General features: G+C 38.9%; 1 protein-coding gene across 1 annotated transcript; it reads left to right on the top strand.

Moving 5' to 3' along the window:
• The first annotated feature begins 496 nt into the window (after nucleotides 1–496).
• On the top strand, nucleotides 497–9,864 carry LOC127786307 (uncharacterized). Its single transcript, XM_052313662.1, has 8 exons — nucleotides 497–814; nucleotides 2,595–2,873; nucleotides 3,077–3,336; nucleotides 5,719–5,860; nucleotides 6,075–6,446; nucleotides 6,551–6,682; nucleotides 7,319–7,447; nucleotides 7,557–9,864. The coding sequence occupies exons 1-8, from the start codon at nucleotides 674–676 to the stop codon at nucleotides 9,627–9,629; spliced, it is 3,528 nt and encodes a 1,175-aa protein (XP_052169622.1). The 5' UTR covers nucleotides 497–673; the 3' UTR covers nucleotides 9,630–9,864.
• The last annotated feature ends 7,187 nt before the right edge of the window (nucleotides 9,865–17,051 follow it).

Genomic DNA, 17,051 nt, shown 5'->3' with positions numbered 1-17,051 from the left:
ATATGCTAGAAATAGCTACATTTTGGGACGGAGCTAGTAGATTTTAATCCCATAGTTGTAAGATGTGACATAGATATAAAAAAATTGTAGTTACCCAAAATGACGAATAGAAAAGCTGGAAAATTGGTGCTAATGGCTTGTTTTTTTCCATATTACTTCTCTATCTCCTCACCTCACCTCACCAGCAACATGATAAGGTCATTAGAAACAAATTTCCTTTTGCATAAAGAGATGATATATATTGAAGAAAAAATACAGAAAAAGCAAGACATGAAGCAACAAACAAAAAAAAAAGGAAATAGTGTGTTGTCTTACCCTAAAAAAAAAAATCCAAACCGATCCCTCTCTTCTTCTAGTCGTCTCTCACTTTTTTTTGTTTTTTGCTTTTGCTATTATTTAGTATATATAGAACATAACAAAAGGAAAAGGAAAAGAAAAGATAATTGAGCCCATTTCCAATAACACTATCTGATAGGAGTAGTCATACACCCCCACCACACCCTCTCTCTCTCTCTCATCAGACAAGCAAAAACAACAACAAACAAGAGAAGAAGAAACCCTTGTTCATTCCTCCTCGCCTCGCCTCGCATCTCGGCTCGCCGCGCCGTCAGATCCCTCGCCTCCGATGGCGCACCGCCGCCTCTGACCAACCACCGCCCCCACCGCCGCCCACATGCCGCCGCCCATGCTCGCGGACGCGGCGGCGGCGGCGCCCTGCTCCTCCTCATCATGCTCATCCAACTCCAGCTCTTCCTCCTCCTCCGCGATCTGGTCGCGCCGCCGCGACGAGATCACCTTCGACCGCCTCGACAAGGTATCTCCCCACGCCCCACGCCCCCAAGGACTCAGCTCGCCTCGATCGGATCTGGGGGCTTCGCCGTCTAGCTCACGCGGATCTGTCTGACTTTTTCACTGTGCCTCTCGCGTTGCCTAGCTCCACGCCCGCATATCCGTACCAAGCTTGGGATATTGGATTTGATTGGTCGTCGATATGGGATGATGCTTACACGGCCACGCTTCCCGGTTGCTGTATATCATTCATTGGATTGTGGACTTGCTCGCAGTCGGCGTGAGCTCCCCATGGGGGCTATTAAGTGCATTCGCCAGGCGAAACGGCTGTATTTCACTGCCTGCCTTAACGCGGATATGCGAATTATCCGATTGCTTTGTCCTCTTTCAACGATTGGCCGCACTTACTGCCGGTGCTGCTCAGCTAGCTGACTGGGCCAGTTAGAGCAACCTGAAACTGTGATAGGGTAATTGTTGGCCCTTTACTAAGGGCCAGTCATGGACTGTTACCGGTGGTAGCCTAGCCGTTACGCTTCTCTTCCGTCCATCTCACCATCGACTGTACCTTACTACTGAAACCTTTGATTTGGGGTTTGGGTTACGATTGTAGGTATGTGCTCCGGATTTCCATTTTCCTTGGTTACTCTCTGCATTGCTGAGGCGCCACTGAAATGATTCGATTATAACCTACTATGACTTGACCTTAGTATTTTACTAACCAAAAGTCATGTAGTGATTCATGCTATGTGCTATTCTCTTATATGGAGTTCTACCCATACGGCTTGATTCTTATAGTCTGCATTTGGCAATTCATAATTTATTGCCTAGACCTTTAAATGTGATGCTTATTTTTCCTAGAATTATGAGCTACCTTTTCAAGAGAAAATCATTACTTCGTATACCTTACAAAGCGGTCCTCCCTGATATCTCAGTACATGCTTATACTTGGTAATGTAAGGAGTAGGTGCTGTTTAGTCCCTTTCACCTCAAATTAGTCACTGTGCTTCTTGCTCTTCGTTCAAATATTCTCTACCCAGGAATCCAAAACATTTGGGTATCAACATATACTCCAATACATTTTTCTTTGTTGCGTGAAAAATACTAAGTCTCTAACTGCTTTGGTTGGATCTGATGAATTAGATCATTGCAATCTTTTATTGGAGTAACAGTTGCTGTATTGTGCTATACAATGATAGACCTTGGTTCTCTCTGTTTAGAATGATCATTTTTTTTTCCTATCATTCTTTCGAATTGGCCTTGTTGTAGATTGAGTTGCTATAATGTTAATGGCACCAAGAGTAGAGAATGCATAGCACCTTCTTTGTTTGTAATATATTATCATCTTTATATTTGTTTATTTTGGTTTGGGAACTTAAGGCCATCATGACTCCTGACTTAAATGGCGTAAATGAACTTGCCTTACACCTCACATTCTATCATTCTATGGAAGAATGAGGAGTCTCTACCCACAATTCCGAACTTGTTTCTTTATGCTATAGATGCTGAACAATATGTAATTTGCAGACCCACCAAACAGTTTGTCTTTTTTGTAGAAATGTCACACTTTGATGGTCTATGCTGGATAATGTTATACATGTATTAAGCTGATAGTTGATGTTTATATTATTCATTGCACTATATTTTTCCTAGTTTATTTGAAAATGTTTACTATCATCTCTCCTGCAAGAACAGGTTACTTGTTTAAGCTTTCTTGATTTGTTATTGGAGTAATGGAAGATCTAAAAAATCATATTTTACTAACAGAACCGATCATTTTTATTGATGTGAGTTCCATTTTTTCCCAGTTCTGGAGTGCCTTGTCGCCTCAAGCACGGCATGAGCTCCTCAGGATCGATAAGCAGACTCTCATTGAGCATGCCCGCAGGAATTTGTACTGTTCAAGGTGCAATGGGCTGCTTTTAGAAAGTTTCACACAAATGGTCATGCATGGGAAGTTACTGCAACAAAAAGGTCCAGGTGTTGTACAAGATGATTCTTGGGGAGGCCTTTCGACAACAAAGGATGGCCTCCTGACTCTTCTTGACTGCTTCATAAATACAAATTCCCTTCATGTACTCCAGAATGTAAGCCTGAATAACACCTTATGGTTTTATACTTTTCTATTTTTCTACTTGTTCTTGTTGGGTTAGCAATTTATTGAGAACACTACTGAAGTTTTCTCTAGACCATGCCTGTTCATTTAAAAGAATATTTGCATGATGCTGGGTTAGGGTGCACTAATTTAACCATTCTAATTTTCTCCGAATTAATTTGACTCTTTTAATAGATATTTGACAATGCACGGGCGAGGGAGCGTGAACGGGAAATGCTTTATCCTGATGCATGTGGTGGAGGAGGAAGAGGGTGGATTAGCCCAGTAATAGCTAATTATGGCAGGGGGCATGGAACACGAGACACATGTGCTTTGCACACTGCACGCCTTTCTTGTGATGCTCTGGTGGGTTACTGGTTTGACCTGTGTGAAGAAACTAGATCATCTCTTCTGCGGATGAAGGAAGAAGATTTCATTGAAAGACTTATGCATAGGTGAGTGCAACCAAGTACAGTTTGTTTGATACAAGATTAAAGATCATGAAATTGATGCACAGTTAAGCATGTGAACAAATCTATCTAGCTGGAGTAAGAGTATAATAGCCCAAAAACTTTATTTGCTTTCCCCAGTAAGGAATCAACTACTGTCAACACAAGTATGCTATCATCAATTGGGATGATTTTGTGTACTAATGCCTCCATCCATAATTGTGTGGGTGCATGGCGCATTTTTCCAATGGCGTTGTTCACAAATGCAGGCCATATCTAACATTCCAGCCTCCTTGCATGCTTCCATTGAATGTTGTGCTTAGAGCTAATATATTATGGTAATTTAGTCCTATCCAAAACCTCCTTTGTACATGTCCAAGACAAAATTTCCCCCTACATTTGTGATTGAAGGGAGGTTTTTTGTTACATCACTTTATCTATTTGCTCCTTGATCTGATGAGGGCGTCTTATGAGTTTTTAATGTTTGGGGGAGTACTATTAGTCGTTTTTTATTAGTTCTCGTTACTTATAAAGCAATAATGCATCATTGCACTAGGAAAATCGAAAGCTTTATTTACAAATGGTTAGATTTGTATGGTTCATGTAAGTGCTATGGTACCTTGGTGTGCAATTTTGTGTACTTTGGTAGAAGTCGATGTTTCTCTGTGATTCAAAAAGGATATTTGTTTTTTTTCCTATTCAAATAGTTACTGCTTACCAGCAGTTTCTAAATCGGATTATGAGGATAACTACATACTCCCTCCGTTTTTTAATAGATGACGCCGTTGACTTTTTCTCACATGTTTGACCATTTGTCTTATTCAAAATATTTACATAATTATAATTTATTTTGTTATGAGTTGTTATATCACTCATAATACTTTAAGTGTGATTTATATCTTATACATTTGCATAAAATTTTTGAATAAGACGAATGGTCAAACATGTGAGAAAAAGTCAACGGCGTCATCTATTAAAAAATGGAGGTAGTAGTATAGTTGCAATAATATGTTTTTTATATCCGGACTTTGTGGGAAACTTTTGGTCTGCTATGTTCCGAGTGACTGCATTTCACTTAGGGTATGCTTGGTTCATGGCCAAGGTTGGATAGGATATGGCCATCCATATTTTCAGGGATATGGTGATCCAACTTTTTGTTTTGTTGCGTGGATATGGCCATCCAGTTTCTTGTATGGTTAGATGGATGAGGATGGATGGATTGATAACAATAAACTATTAATTAATAAGAAAGTATATTAATTATCATTAATCTTAGCATATTCTATACTAATTAACAACAAAATAGATTAATTGTATATACTCCCTCCCTTCCAAAATATAAGGCACAACCATCCTTAACCCAAAGATCAAGAAACAATTATTATCACCTCCTAGTTTGGATCACCCTAATAAATATAATGCACCCAATAGAATTAGAGATCTCGAAGGTGGAGGATTTAAAAAATAATAATTTAGTGGAGAGGAGTTACTAATTGCATGCATGCATGCATGCATGCACGCCTTATATTATGAAACATCTAAAAAAGTAGTTGTGCCTTATATTATGGAATGGAGGGAGTAAAGCACTAAACCTCAAGACCAAGAATAATTTAAATTGCATCAATCAAGATACCATGCACACATTCTCCCACAATGCATGCATCGATTAAAATACCATGCCAATTACACCCTAGCATTCACACATTCTCCCATGCTGCATTAATTCTATTTCGATGAAATCCATGTCCATATAGTTATATGATGATGAATTTGAGAAATTTTGAATTTCATTATATGATGATCAATGTGGGAATGAGGGAGTAATTAACAACAAAAGTTATTAATTATTGCTAATAAATTACTACTACCTCCGTCCTAGAAAGACTGCAGTTTGCATTGTTTATGTCCAACGTTTAACCGTCCGTCTTATTTGAAAAACTTTTACGATTACTATTTTTATTGTTATTAGATGATAAAACATGAATAATACTTTATGTGTGACTATTTTTTTTTATTTTTTCATAAACTTATCAAATAAGACGGACAGTCAAACGTTGGACACAGAAACCCACAACTGCACTTAAAATGGGACGGAGGTAGTAATGAATTGAGATTAGCAAAGGTGGGCCAAATGAGCTCATCCAGCATCTTCGTGGAATATTCCCTCTCCTGACCACCCCATCCACCCTTGCCCACCAAGGCACCAACCAAACACACTCAAAAGTTGGATCGCCAACTCCTATCCAAGGATATCCCTCCAACCACCCTTAGTATATGTGGGATAGTTACGACTTGTGATTGGAAGAATGCTTAATAGACTTTTATGCTCTTCACAGGCTGGTTTGGTGTGTAATATTTAGCTAACTCTGTGGATGAATATCTGGACAGGTTCGACAGCAAAAGATTTTGCAGAGATTGCCGAAGGAATGTCATTCGTGAATTTAAGGAACTGAAAGAATTAAAGCGTCTGCGACGGGAACATCACTGCACTAGCTGGTTCTGCATTACTGATACAGCTTTCCGGTGTGAGGTAAGGATGGTGCTCCTTTCTATATGCACTCTCACAATTGTTCTTTCTTTGTTTCTGCTTTCTCTTCTTCGAATACACTCAGCTAGCAAAACCTTATAAGGGTAAAACTATGGAAAATAAGACTAAAAGGAGTTGCATTCCCATTTTTAATTGCACAGTAGATGACATGGAGTTTGCCTATAGGTGGTTAACATCTGGCATTTTATATTTTCAGGTGTTTGAGGATGCTGTCTTAGTTGATTGCCGCCAATCTTTCTTGGATCAAGATAAGTCCTATAATCGTTTTGAGTTTGCTGTTGGAACAGAAAAAGGGAAATCTGATATACTAGGATTTGAAGCTGTGGGGATGAATGGGCAAGTGCACAGGAAGGGCCTTGATCTTGACCAGTTTGAAGATTATTTTGTTACTCTGAGAGCGCATTATGCGGATAACAAGAACACAGATTTCTATGTGAAGGCCCATGCCTTGAAGGGCCAATCATGTGTTCACCGCAGGCTGATCGTGGGGGATGGGTTTGTGACAATTACTAAGGGAGAAAGCATTCAAAGTTTCTTTGAGCATGCTGAAGAAGCTGAGGAAGAGGATGTAAGCTTATTTCTTAAGTAATAATATTAGGATGATCAGAACATTTGTTAGTCCATGTTGATGGTCTGCCAATTCATATAGTCTAATTTGTTATACATGAGCAGGAAGATGATGCTATGGACAGGGATGGAAATGATACTGATGTCGATGGTGTTCATCCACAGAAGCATGCTAAGAGTCCTGAACTTGCCAGAGAGTTTCTTTTGGATGCTGCTGCAGTGATATTCAAAGAACAGGTAGTGTATATCATGCAATTTCTAAGTCCTAATCATTAAAAGATACATGTTTTTTTTGTGATATTAGCTGTATATATAGCAAACACTTTTCTAAATTTATGATCTGCGTCTGAAGTATCATTGTTGTTGTATACAATATCGATGTCTTCTGTGTAATATATATACTAGGATCTTTAGCATATGACTATCGCTTCAGTGTCATTAAGATGTTTAGCATTTACTGCTAAGTTATGAAAATATGACATGGTATTCTAAAAGAACTTTTTTTAATATAAAACTACCCTTTTCAAAGGATGATTTTCTTTGTGGTCTAGATGAACTAATCTTTACTCATACTCATCACAATATATGTAATATATGTATTGTATTAGAATAGCCAACATAGTTGATTAAATCATGCGACATAGTATGTTCTTAACTAGTTCATTGAACTGTTTATGACATTAGATGATTGTACTCACTCTCCAGTGTATAGATAGATTGTACTCGCTCTTCAATGTACCAAACATTCATGGTCAATGTAATCAGCACACGTGTCAAGCTATTGTTGTTTCCTCTTTTCTTTTTAAGATAGTCGTACTTAAGCCTGCAGCATCATCTCGTGTTGACATATGAAACATTGTTTTTCCTGTGAAGGTTGAAAAATCTTTGAGGGAAGCCACGGCACAACAAAATGCACATAGCGTATTTGTGTCCCTTGCATTAAAATTGTTGGAAGAGCGGGTTCATGTTGCCTGCAAAGAAATAATTACATTGGAAAAACAGGTGAGCTACACATACTTTGTTGTGTAGAAGAAGAGAGAGGGAGCAACTTTTGTTAGGATTTGTTGTGCCTTAGTTGACATGTAGTAAATTCGATTAACTTGCCTTGTAGACCAAGCTTCTTGAGGAAGAAGAGAAAGAAAAGCGTGAAGAAGAAGAGCGCAGGGAGAGGAGGAGAACAAAGGAGAGAGAAAAGAAGCTTAGAAGAAAAGAACGTTTGAAAGAAAAGGAAAAGGAGAAAGAAAAGATACCAGTTCAATTGAAACCTTACATTGGTACCTCGTCATCACCCCTGAGCAACTCAGCAACACCAATTAATGATCAGTCACCAGATATTGCCCACTCCAAATACTCAGCTAGCGATGATGAAGATAAAGATAGTATTGTGGTCACGGAATCGTTCTCTCCTGATACCTGTGTTGATCAATCTCTAACAAGGGAAAGTGATGGACAAAGCAATGAGTTTCATTGCAGTACAACACTGGAATTTATTCCATCAGATTGCAATGGTTCTTTCATGTGTGAACAATCTACATCCTCAAGGAGGAAACTCAGATTTAGAAGGGATTCCCTTCAAGAACAGACCACTGGTTTTTGGTATGAAGATTGCCAAGATGACACTGGGGGTGTTGGAAATATTCACTGGCAATCTAGGGAAAGGGCAAGGAATGCAGGTAGAGGCTGCAACTCTTTGTTCAGTGCGAATAACCGGACAAGAGAAAGGTATGAGTACAATGCCTGCAGTTGTGGCCAGCAGGAAGATTATGGGTATTTTTCTCCAACAGCTAGATCAAGTAGAGAGATGAAGATGTCCAGGAAAACAATGGTTGAGAAGCCCCGGTTACAGTACCGCAGGTGCTATCCATTGGATAGCTTCATAGTGTCAAAAGGAAGCCGAGTTGGTAGTACGCCAAACAAGAATGCAGCTCCAAAACAAGTATGGGAGCCAATGGATGCTAGAAAGAAAGCTAGCTTAGGGAGTTTGAATGGTTCTTCTGAAACAGTTAGCGGTGTTGATCGATCCAATCAAGTGGGGTGTTCAAAGGATATTGTCAATTGTAGCCAAATACTTGGCTCGGAGCATGAAGAACTAGCTGAAGCTTCCTCTGATAGATCTGAAGAAGCTTGCAAATCGATAACAGATCAGCCATGTGAAAGCAGTGAAAATAATCAAGCTGCTTGCAATAGTGAACCTCCTGTGGTGAACAAGCCAGACAGCTGCTTTACCAAAGATGGTGGTCAGACAGCAAACATGACCAGTTCAGATAGCTCTTCATGTCTAAGCGAGGGAGACAGAGATAGTAGCATGAGCAGCATGACCTCATTGAGTGCTCAGAATCCGGAATCCTCGTCTACTTCTGATTCAGAAGGATCTTCAGAAAGGAACAATAGCAACCCAGGCAATCCACCAACCAAGAACGGTTCGCGTTCATTACTTGAAATGTGTGCAGGAAATGGTTTCAGAGAATACCAGCCACAGAATATTCACCCTTCTGATGGCAATCAATTTGGGTTTGGTGTGACCCCTTTCCAGGAGCAGCTGTTACATCAGCAAAAGATTCATGCAGCTCCATACCCGTCAACCTTGATGGGTTTCCATAATCATCACGTGTCAGTTCCAACAAATGGATACCTAGCATACCCTCAACCTGGTCATTTCTACCCAAATGCTGTTGGATATGGTGTGGCTGGAAACCAATGTGTTGACTTCCCAATGCAGTACAGTAATGTGCATCCTTATGCAGGTCCTGAATTTGGTTATGTGCCTGCACAGCCAGTCCATAAGGCTCCGGTGAGCTTTAATGCCATGGTGCCAACTGCTGCGCTCTTTAGAAATGGAGCGCCAGAAGTCATAAACCCTGTCATTGTAAAACCAGACAGGCAGCATCGCCATACCCTTCCTCCTGAGCCGAAGCGGGTGGATCCTGATCCTCAGAACGGCTGTTCAGAAGATAACAAGAAGCCGCAAGATGGCTCTGTGCCTTTCTCGTTGTTCCATTTCAACCTTCCCATATCCTCGCCTGCCCAGGCATCATCTGAAGACGAGGTGAGTGGAGGATGTTTGGCGTCGAGATCGCCAACTCCAAGTGCTCAAAAAGCTCAGCCTTGCTCAAGGGAGGAGACCAACATAAAGGAGTACAACCTGTTCTCTGCAAGGACTGGAGTGGAATTTCCCTTCTTCTAGACAACAGACGCGCCTATTATTTGGCACAGAACAATACATAGCGAGTGATTTGTATTCTCCAAAAAAACAAAAACAAAATAAGTTACCTCGAGGTTTTTACCGTGTTCCCTCGAATATTTATTTATTTCTTCTTCCATTTGTTTTGGTTGCCCTTGTGTGTAAGGAAATTGCAAAGATAGTGAGTGGTATAGTTTCTAAATTTTGAGATATGTTAAATGTTTGTTGTCCCGTTTTCCACCGTTGCTTTTCTACCGTATTACTATGTTTGTTCCAGATTTTCAGCAAAGGTGGTACGTAGATTGGTGGACGCTGTTGACATGTTTTGCTGTGATAAATGGACGCATCAAGTTCAATTGGTGGGTACCAACCATCACACAATCTTCCATCGATCGCTGTGAATTTATCTGCTGAATGGTTTTCTTTTTTTTTTTTGAGAGGGTACAATTTAGGACGCTCACGAACACACACCACATCACACGCTTGTGCATCCCTAACACGCTAGAATTGAGATTGGAGACCCTAGGCCTCAGACCATGCACCCTCGGTGCATGGAAATGACAGTCCCATAAACATGTGTACCCTCCCGGTGCGAAACCTGTGCCGAGTAGCGCTAGAACATAAACATGTGTACCCTCCCGGTGCGAAACCTGTGCCGAGTAGCGCTAGAACGTGGGTGGTGAGCGCTTCACCGAGCCATCGGCTCGTTCGCATCTGCTAAATGGATTTTGAAGTTGAAAGGTGCTGTTCATGGCAGGTCATCAATCACCGTGATTTTGGTTGTGATCTACTTCCTCCGTCCCATTTTAAGTGCAGCTATGGTTTTCCGTATCCAATTTTGATCATCCGTTTTATTTTAAAAAATTTAAAAACTTAAGTCACGAGTAAATTACTATTCATGTTTTCTGATCTCACAACAACGAAAAATACTAATTATAAAAAAATTTCAAATAAGACGGACAATCAAAATTAGGCGCCGAAACTTATGGTTGCATTTAAAATGGGACGGACCGACGGAGGGAGTATTGGCTATGAAATATATCTAAGCACGCAAAGTGGCAGCCTCCGAATAGACCATTTTTACGGAGAACCTATGTACAAACCATAAAAGTAAACTACATGTGGATCCGTGGATCTGTTCGGTTGTATCCGATCCCTAAATATATTTGAGCTATGCTCCGGTGCTTTCTAGTGGCCAGTATTGTTATGGATAAATTAATAATTTACTAAAATAATAATTAGAAGTTACTATATCATTTATGTGTATTCCCGGCTAAATCGATATATAATTATCCATTACGCTAGCATCGCTCATATTTCATCGAAAAAGCTAAAAAAGGAGAAAAAAGATTAGTCACTGCTAAATGACGATTAGTCATTTCTAACAATAATGTTCATCTATGTTTTTACTACCGCTAACTGGGATGATAATATAAATAGATCTAAAGCCTTCGATCAAATGAGATCAACGGTTCAGATTGATTTCTACTACCAATAAAGAGCACCGTAGTGAGGATAAATAAAACATCATTTTACAACATCTCAATATGGAGCTTAGCTAAATTGATTGTAGCGTGTATATTTTGCTGGTTTGGACTAGACGAGTTAGAGATGGCCAAAAATGTACCAAGAACCGAACAAGAGTGTCTTTCCCTTCTTTCTTTCTATTGTACTTCGGTTTTGGGGCCTATTCACTTTGATGCCATTTTTAACCTTACCAAATTTTAGTAAAGTTGTCAAAAAAGTGGCTACATTTAGTTTGCTGCCAAATTTTGGTAACTATATAAGAAATCCTGTCAAAATTTTGGCAATGCAACTATGCTAAAATTTTGGTAATGCCAAAATTTGGTAAGGTTTTTTTTGGCATCAAAGTAAACAGGCCCTTGCTCTTTCAGAAGTTCGTTATTTAGTCTTTGGCTCAGTTTGTGACTTCTGGAAACAAAACTACATATGTAAAAACCCGCTTTAGCCTCATCAATTCAAGCCCTATATATGTTGGCAAGGTCCGTTACATGTTACATCCCTACGTTGGCATATGCCTAAATCATAACTTTGACAGGCTTACCGTATGAAACGGAGGTAGCACAAAATTTTCAACGTATGTACGGCTATCATCTATCTATCTTCTATCTATCTATTATCTATTATTATATACTAAAAATCCATTAAACTTCCTACAAACGCTCTCAAGCCATCACGTGGCACTTCTACAAACGCTCTTAGACCGCCACATAGCAATGTCTAATCTCACCATTGATTTTCACTTAAATCGGTGGACCCAATAATTTAGACCATTATATTAGATTAGATACTAAAAATCCATTAAACTTCCTACAAACGCTCTCAAGCCGTCACGTGGCACTTCTACAAACACTCTTAGACCGCCATGTAGCAATGTCTAATCTCACCGTCGATTTTCACTTAAATCGGTGACCCAATAATTTAGACCATTAGATTAGATTAGACGTATTTTATTTAAAAGGAAACGAATACCATACTGTTGGGCGGAAAAAGAACGGAAAACATAAGTACTCCATAAATACTTAAGTACGACTAAAAACAATCAAGTTTACATAATGTTGATCGAAGAAAAAAGACCTACGCACAGACTTGCTTAAAATAAATAAAGCCAAAAACAACATAAGTACCTAATACCATTGAAAAAATATAAAAAACAACAAAGCCAAAAAAAATATACGTACGTAATACCGTTGAAAAAACCGATGATCTTTAGATATAATTTTCTATTATTTAAATATAAAATATAACACTCCATAAATTTAACCAAATATTACCGTTGGTTTTTCACTTTTCCAATTTTAACGTAAACTAAGCACACTCGAAAAGACATACAAGAATCTTAGCAAGTTGATTGAAAGGCACGGCAAGTGGGACTGCCTAGACATCCGTTTACTTCTGCAGTAATATGTAGTTTTACGGACACCAACACATACATAATTTGTTCAAGAAAAAAACATACATAATCATACTTACTGCAGTAACATGCAGTACATTTTCTTATTGCAATACCACACTATTAACACATAGGATGAGGCACACTATGACAGCAACACACTATATATACTGTAATATGCAGTAACATGTATTACTTTAGGCAGTTGGCACGACGGCGACAGCGGTGTTGGCGGCGTCGACGGGGTGTACCGTGCGAGCCCTCTTCCCTGCCGCCCACCACCGGGAAGCGGCCTTCCAGCCGGCACAGCAAACAAGAGTAACTGCAGCGAGAAGTACGACGATGACCACAATCAAACATGAAAAAATCATTATTTAGTAATTCCGAAAGAAAAAAAATATATGAAGAACTAGGACTTGAACGTATGACCTCCTAGCTGACTAGCTGAGGAAAACATATTTTCTCATGGCTAATGATTTAGTATAGATGATCCTCTTGAACCTTTGATCGTTTAAGACTCATCGTCATTATTACGGGTTCTTATTCTAAATAATAAGGATAAAGATAAAGAAGAGATAAAATCCAACCAATCTAAAAAATAGATACTCCATCCGTTTCATATTATAAGTACTAGTCAATTTTTTTTTAAGTTCGACTAAATTTTTAGAAAAACATAGGCCTTGTTCAGTTGGGGAAATTTTTGGGTTTGGTTATCACATCGGATATACGGATACACATTTGAAGTATTAAACGTAGTCTAATAACAAAACAAATTACAGATTCTGCTAGAAAACTGCGAGACGATTTATTAATCCTAATTAATTCATCATTAGCAAATGTTTACTATAGCACCACATTGTCAAAACATGACGCAATTTGGCTTAAAAGATTCGTCTCGCACTTTACACGTAATATGGGTAATTGGTTTTTTCCTACATTTAATACTCTATACATTTGTCCAAACATTCAATGTGACCACGTGAAAATTTTTGTTCTGGGAACTACACAAGGCCATACTAGTATTTTCAACACAAACTAACATGAAAATATATTCAATGTTAGATTTAATGATATAATTTCATATTTTAGATGTTGTTAAAATTTTTATAATTTTGATCAAACTTAACAATTCAAACGTCTTATAATATAAAACAGAGGGAGTACTAACATTACAAACATGCTCCAACTCACCGCCGATAATCGTCATCAGTAATAAGTACTAACAAACATTCAAAAGACACCACCGATAATCGTCATCAGTAGTAAGTCCTAACAAACATTCATAAGAATCAGGGGCGGATCTAGAGTGTAACAAGCGGAGCCCTTGGCCCCCACTCAATTTTGCAGCGAGTGGGGGCAAATGCCCCTTTAACACTTTTTACTTCCTTAGTCTACCTAAGCAGTAGATCCTTAGCCCCCACTTATACTATTTTCTGCATCCGCCCTTGAAAAAAATCAGTCGACGGGGACGCGGCGCATTATTTTAGACCATTAGATTAGATGTATTTTATTTAAAAAACTAATACCTTATTACTCTATGTACGTATACAGGAGATTAAATAACTGTTGGCTAAAAAATACAAAAAATAATACATAAGTAGTCCATAAGAAGGTACGACCAAGAGAAAGAAATGAAGCTTATCGACTGTCCAGCGGAAGAAAAAAAATATGCGCACGGACTTACTATAAAAACAATACAACCAAAAAAGTATGTATCATTAGAAAATGATCGATGGTATTTTGAAATAGTATTTTATACTATTTAAAGATAAACATATTACTCTACAAATTTACGTAAATATACTTAGTTAAACTAGATTTATATTATAAATACGAGATATCCAATCAACGATCTTTAAATGTTCTATCTTAACTTACGAGGCTAATATATATAATAACTAATGCTATGATTATTTTTTTTATTTCACATCATATTTCGGGGTGTCAAATATCACTTGACGAATATACAACACTAATTTAAATCTAAATATGTAAAAATAAAAACAAAACAATTTAGTTGTTTTATTTTACACCATTATATTAGATTTATTATTTAAAAATAAAATATTTCTCCTATATACGGACACATGAGAAATATATAATTGTTAACCAGAAAAAGTACTCCATACGTTCATATGATTGAAAAAAAAATAATGCTTACGTATCGTTTGCCGTAAGAATAGAAAACATAGTTATGATAAAGCCAACAAAATCGATAGTCCTTAAAATAGAACTTTCTAATAAAATATAATAATATTCAAATTTACGCAAATATAAATATAAAATATCCAATGAATGCTTTTTGACGTTCTATCTAATTATTTTAAAACTATATATCCAATTTTTTTTGATCCCGTTGTATTCCTTTAAATAAATAAACTATTAATTTGTGTAACCCTAAATACAACACAATATATGGAGCCGATATGTAATAATTAATGTTATGATAATAATTTCACATCATATTTTAGATTAAAAAACACTTGACGAATATACAACACTAATTTAAATGTGTATATATATTCTCCAAATTACTAAAGGTGTCTCATGTGATAAGATAGGTGTTAAAAACAAACCAAACATTGAACTAACATGCACTACACTAGATATCACTTTGTCTCGGTTACTGTTAACAGTGAAATTTGGTAAGCCTGGAGTAGTCATCGGCTTAGAGTCAGCATCGTCTTCGAAGTCCTGAGATTAGCCGATGAGAGTTGTCAAGTCGTCAGTTGTCGGATTCTTGCTATATTCGGTTAAGGAAATTGATCTACTAAAGGAAGCTTATCCAGAAGAGACCGAGTTCAAAGAGAATGCGGCATGGCAAGTTATCTATTAATTAGGAATATAGTTTGTTAGTTTCCTTTTATATTTAGGAAAGTGTGTTTAGTGTCCTATAAGGACTTTATCTTTTCCTTTTATCTTTAGGAAAGTTTCTTTCTTGTTCGATAAGGACTTGTATCAACCCATGGGTATAAATATGTACACCCGAGGTCTATGTAATTTATCTTCACGATCAATACAATTCGGCGCATCGCCACCTTTTACCTTTTCTACTTTATTTTATCGTCCGACGGGACTTGGCACCTGACGCGGGGCTGCATCGGTGTTCGATCTCCAGCTAAGGGGTAAGTCCAATGTTCCGCCGGCCCAGGCAATTGTATCGTCTACGTCGGCGTCGTTCAAGGCTGCATTAGTACATTCGACCTCTTGGATTGCTCTGGTTTGGATGATATATTTGCCTACCTATTTATCGTATGTCTTTGCTAATATAGTCTTAGTATATCGATTTAGCTCTATCAGCTGCTTCTCGTTTTAGGGTTTCTGCCGGTATCGGCTAAATCGCGTTGCTAGATTAGATTAGCTTAGACATCTACCACCCTGAAAACTCAGTCAACGGCTTGATTGTCTAGATATTATGTTTCTTTTCATACTTAGTGCTGCATCAGTTAAGTTTGATCTACTAAGTCGTGCTTAGAACCATAATCTCTGGCCTGCATCTAGGCCCCTGGTGTTAATTTTGGTAATTAATGACAAGCGCTAATTGTGGACTAACCGTTGTCTTTGAGCTATACATTTTAAGTTAGGTCCACGTCATATGTGCGCATGGATGATTATCGATGGATTAAAATTAATGGCGCAAAACAAAGGGAAAGAAGACGGTAAAACTAGCGCTTTAATTTAGAATTAATTGAGGTGTAGGGCGATCAAATTTGCTAGTTTATTTTTAGTTTCGCCGTACTATTAAGAGGGGTACTAACCTAGCAAAGAGATGATTTTAATTGCCACATTAGGTCATTGCATTTTCACATGTGCTCACATTTTCATCACACACACAAAAATCACTTTGCACTTTCACTGGGTTCGGCCTGACCAGGGACAGTCAGACCGGCCACATAGTGGCGGTCTGACCGGCGTGCCCTGGCCGGTCTGACCGGCCGCAATAAGGCGGTCTGACCGGCACATAAGGCCGGTCTGACCGGCGGCACATGCCCGGTTAGACCGGCCCCCTGGAGGCCGAGATGGTGCTGCTCGGGGTGGCCGATACAGAGCCGACGGAGCCGTAGTCAGTCAGACCGAGCCGATGGCGGTCTGACCGAGCCGAGGCCGGTCTGACCGCCCACTCAACGCCGGTCTGACCGGCCAGGCCGATGGGGCCCTCTGACAGCACTTCAATGGCTAGTTTTCTAGCCATTGCAGAGTAGCACGGTCTGACCGGCCACATACCTCCGGTCAGACCGGCAGAGCACAAAGTTGGGGGATTTCGCCCCCAACGACAAGTTTTGTTGGGTGGGAGTATAAATACTCCCCCACCAGCAGCAAGGGGACTCTCTTGGCACCCAATTCAATTGCATACACCTCTTGCACCTCTCTCACACTCACTTGAGCTTTGTGTTCATCCATCTAGTGTGTTAGAGGGTTGATTAGACAAGAGTCAAGTGCATTTGCTTCCATTGTAGAGCTAGTGTGGCACTTGATCATCTCCACGCCGGGTCATTGCTTGTTACTCTTGG

This window comes from Oryza glaberrima, chromosome 10 (genome assembly GCF_000147395.1).
Source record: "Oryza glaberrima chromosome 10, OglaRS2, whole genome shotgun sequence".
Taxonomy (NCBI): Eukaryota; Viridiplantae; Streptophyta; class Magnoliopsida; order Poales; family Poaceae; genus Oryza; species Oryza glaberrima.
This window is presented reverse-complemented; position numbering and strand designations above follow the sequence as displayed.

Bases quoted from the DNA above. Each gene is read 5' to 3' on its own strand.
- LOC127786307 (XM_052313662.1), top strand. From the start codon at position 674: ATGCCGCCGCCCATGCTCGCGGACGCGGCGGCGGCGGCGCCCTGCTCC. The intron at 6,447-6,550 runs GTAAGCTTATTT...ATACATGAGCAG, and splicing joins AAGAAGCTGAGGAAGAGGAT to GAAGATGATGCTATGGACAG. The intron at 7,448-7,556 runs GTGAGCTACACA...CTTGCCTTGTAG, and splicing joins TAATTACATTGGAAAAACAG to ACCAAGCTTCTTGAGGAAGA.